This window comes from Eulemur rufifrons, chromosome 4 (assembly GCF_041146395.1).
Source record: "Eulemur rufifrons isolate Redbay chromosome 4, OSU_ERuf_1, whole genome shotgun sequence".
Lineage (NCBI taxonomy): Eukaryota > Metazoa > Chordata > Mammalia > Primates > Lemuridae > Eulemur > Eulemur rufifrons.
This window is the reverse complement of record NC_090986.1, coordinates 1,229,084-1,230,479: the sequence shown is the minus strand read 5'-3', so window position 1 is coordinate 1,230,479 and position 1,396 is coordinate 1,229,084. Positions and strand designations below refer to the sequence as shown.

Genomic DNA, 1,396 nt, shown 5'->3' with positions numbered 1-1,396 from the left:
ACAAAATTATTCTAAAAAGAGAAAGAATGCCCTGTTCTTCCTTAAGAAACTATTTTAATGAATATTTTTAGTAAGTATGACAAGATTCTAAGGCTTGGTCTGAGATGGAAAAGTCACGTAAACCGCACAGTAGAGGGCCTTGCCACAGTATTCATTTGAAAATCAAGCTAATAAATAAGCTTATATCTTCTCTAGAATTTCCACATTAGGCAAATTATCTAGCATGATGTGGGGAAACCAGACCTTCAACACTGTCTTCATCCTGCTGGGAATCTTTGATCACAGCCCCACCCATATCTTCCTCTTCTGTCTGGTCCTGGGCATCTTCTCAGTGGCCTTCATGGGAAATATTTCCATGGTTCTTCTCATCTACCTGGACCCGCAGCTCCACACCCCCTTGTACTTCCTCCTCAGCCACCTGTCCCTCATGGACCTCATGCTCATCTGCACCACCGTACCCAAGATGGCCTTCAACTACTTGTCTGGCAGGAAATCCATCCCTCTGGCAGGTTGTGGAACCCAGATATTCTTCTATGTGTCCCTGCTTGGAGCGGAATGCTTCTTGTTGGCTGTCATGGCTTATGACCGCTATGTGGCTATATGTCACCCTCTCCGGTACACCATCCTCATGAATCAGAAACTCTATGTCCTCATGACTGTTGCCTCCTGGATCCTGGGCTCTCTTGATGGCATCATTGTGCTTGCAGCTGCCCTGTCATTCTCTTACTGCAGCTCTCTGGAAATTCATCACTTTTTCTGTGATGTTGCTGCCCTTTTACCTCTATCCTGCACAGACACGTCTGCATTTGAAAGACTGCTTTTCATCTGTTGTGTGGTGATGCTTATCTTCCCAGTCTCAGTCATCCTTGTCTCCTATGCCTGCGTCCTTCGAGCTGTCATCTGTATGGGCTCTGGGGAAAGTCGCCACAAAGCCTTCATCACCTGCTCCTCCCACCTGTCTGTGGTCGGGCTCTACTATGGTGCCGCTATGTTCATGTACATGAGACCAGCCTCGACCCACATGCCAGACCAGGACACGATGGTGTCGGCCTTCTATGCCATCCTCACCCCCATGCTGAACCCGCTCATCTACAGCCTCCGCAACAAAGAGGTGTCCAGGGTACTTCAGAAGCTGTTGAGGAAAGGAAAGTTCATATAACTTTATCAAAAATCTTTTGAGTGCACACTCTCTCTGGTCAACACTTCTTCAAAGAAACTAGAATCAATAGCATTATTGTATTCCTGCTAGTTTGTCTTTTGGCCGTTTTTTAACATTTTAAAATATCATTAGTATATTATTAAATACACATCATGGGTAAAGTGGGCTGAATTGGGACATTAGCATAAGCTGTTTATCCCTGTGCGTGCAATTCTACCATTGGCTGTTAGCCATGAA

General features: G+C 45.5%; 1 protein-coding gene across 1 annotated transcript; it reads left to right on the top strand.

Moving 5' to 3' along the window:
• The first annotated feature begins 223 nt into the window (after positions 1 to 223).
• LOC138382501 (olfactory receptor 2M4-like) lies at positions 224 to 1,159 on the top strand. The gene has a single exon (XM_069466977.1). The coding sequence runs from the start codon at positions 224 to 226 to the stop codon at positions 1,157 to 1,159; it is 936 nt and encodes a 311-aa protein (XP_069323078.1).
• Positions 1,160 to 1,396: the final 237 nt, after the last annotated feature.

Coding starts and splice junctions, on each gene's coding strand:
- LOC138382501 (XM_069466977.1), top strand. CDS start 224: ATGATGTGGGGAAACCAGACCTTCAACACTGTCTTCATCCTGCTGGGA.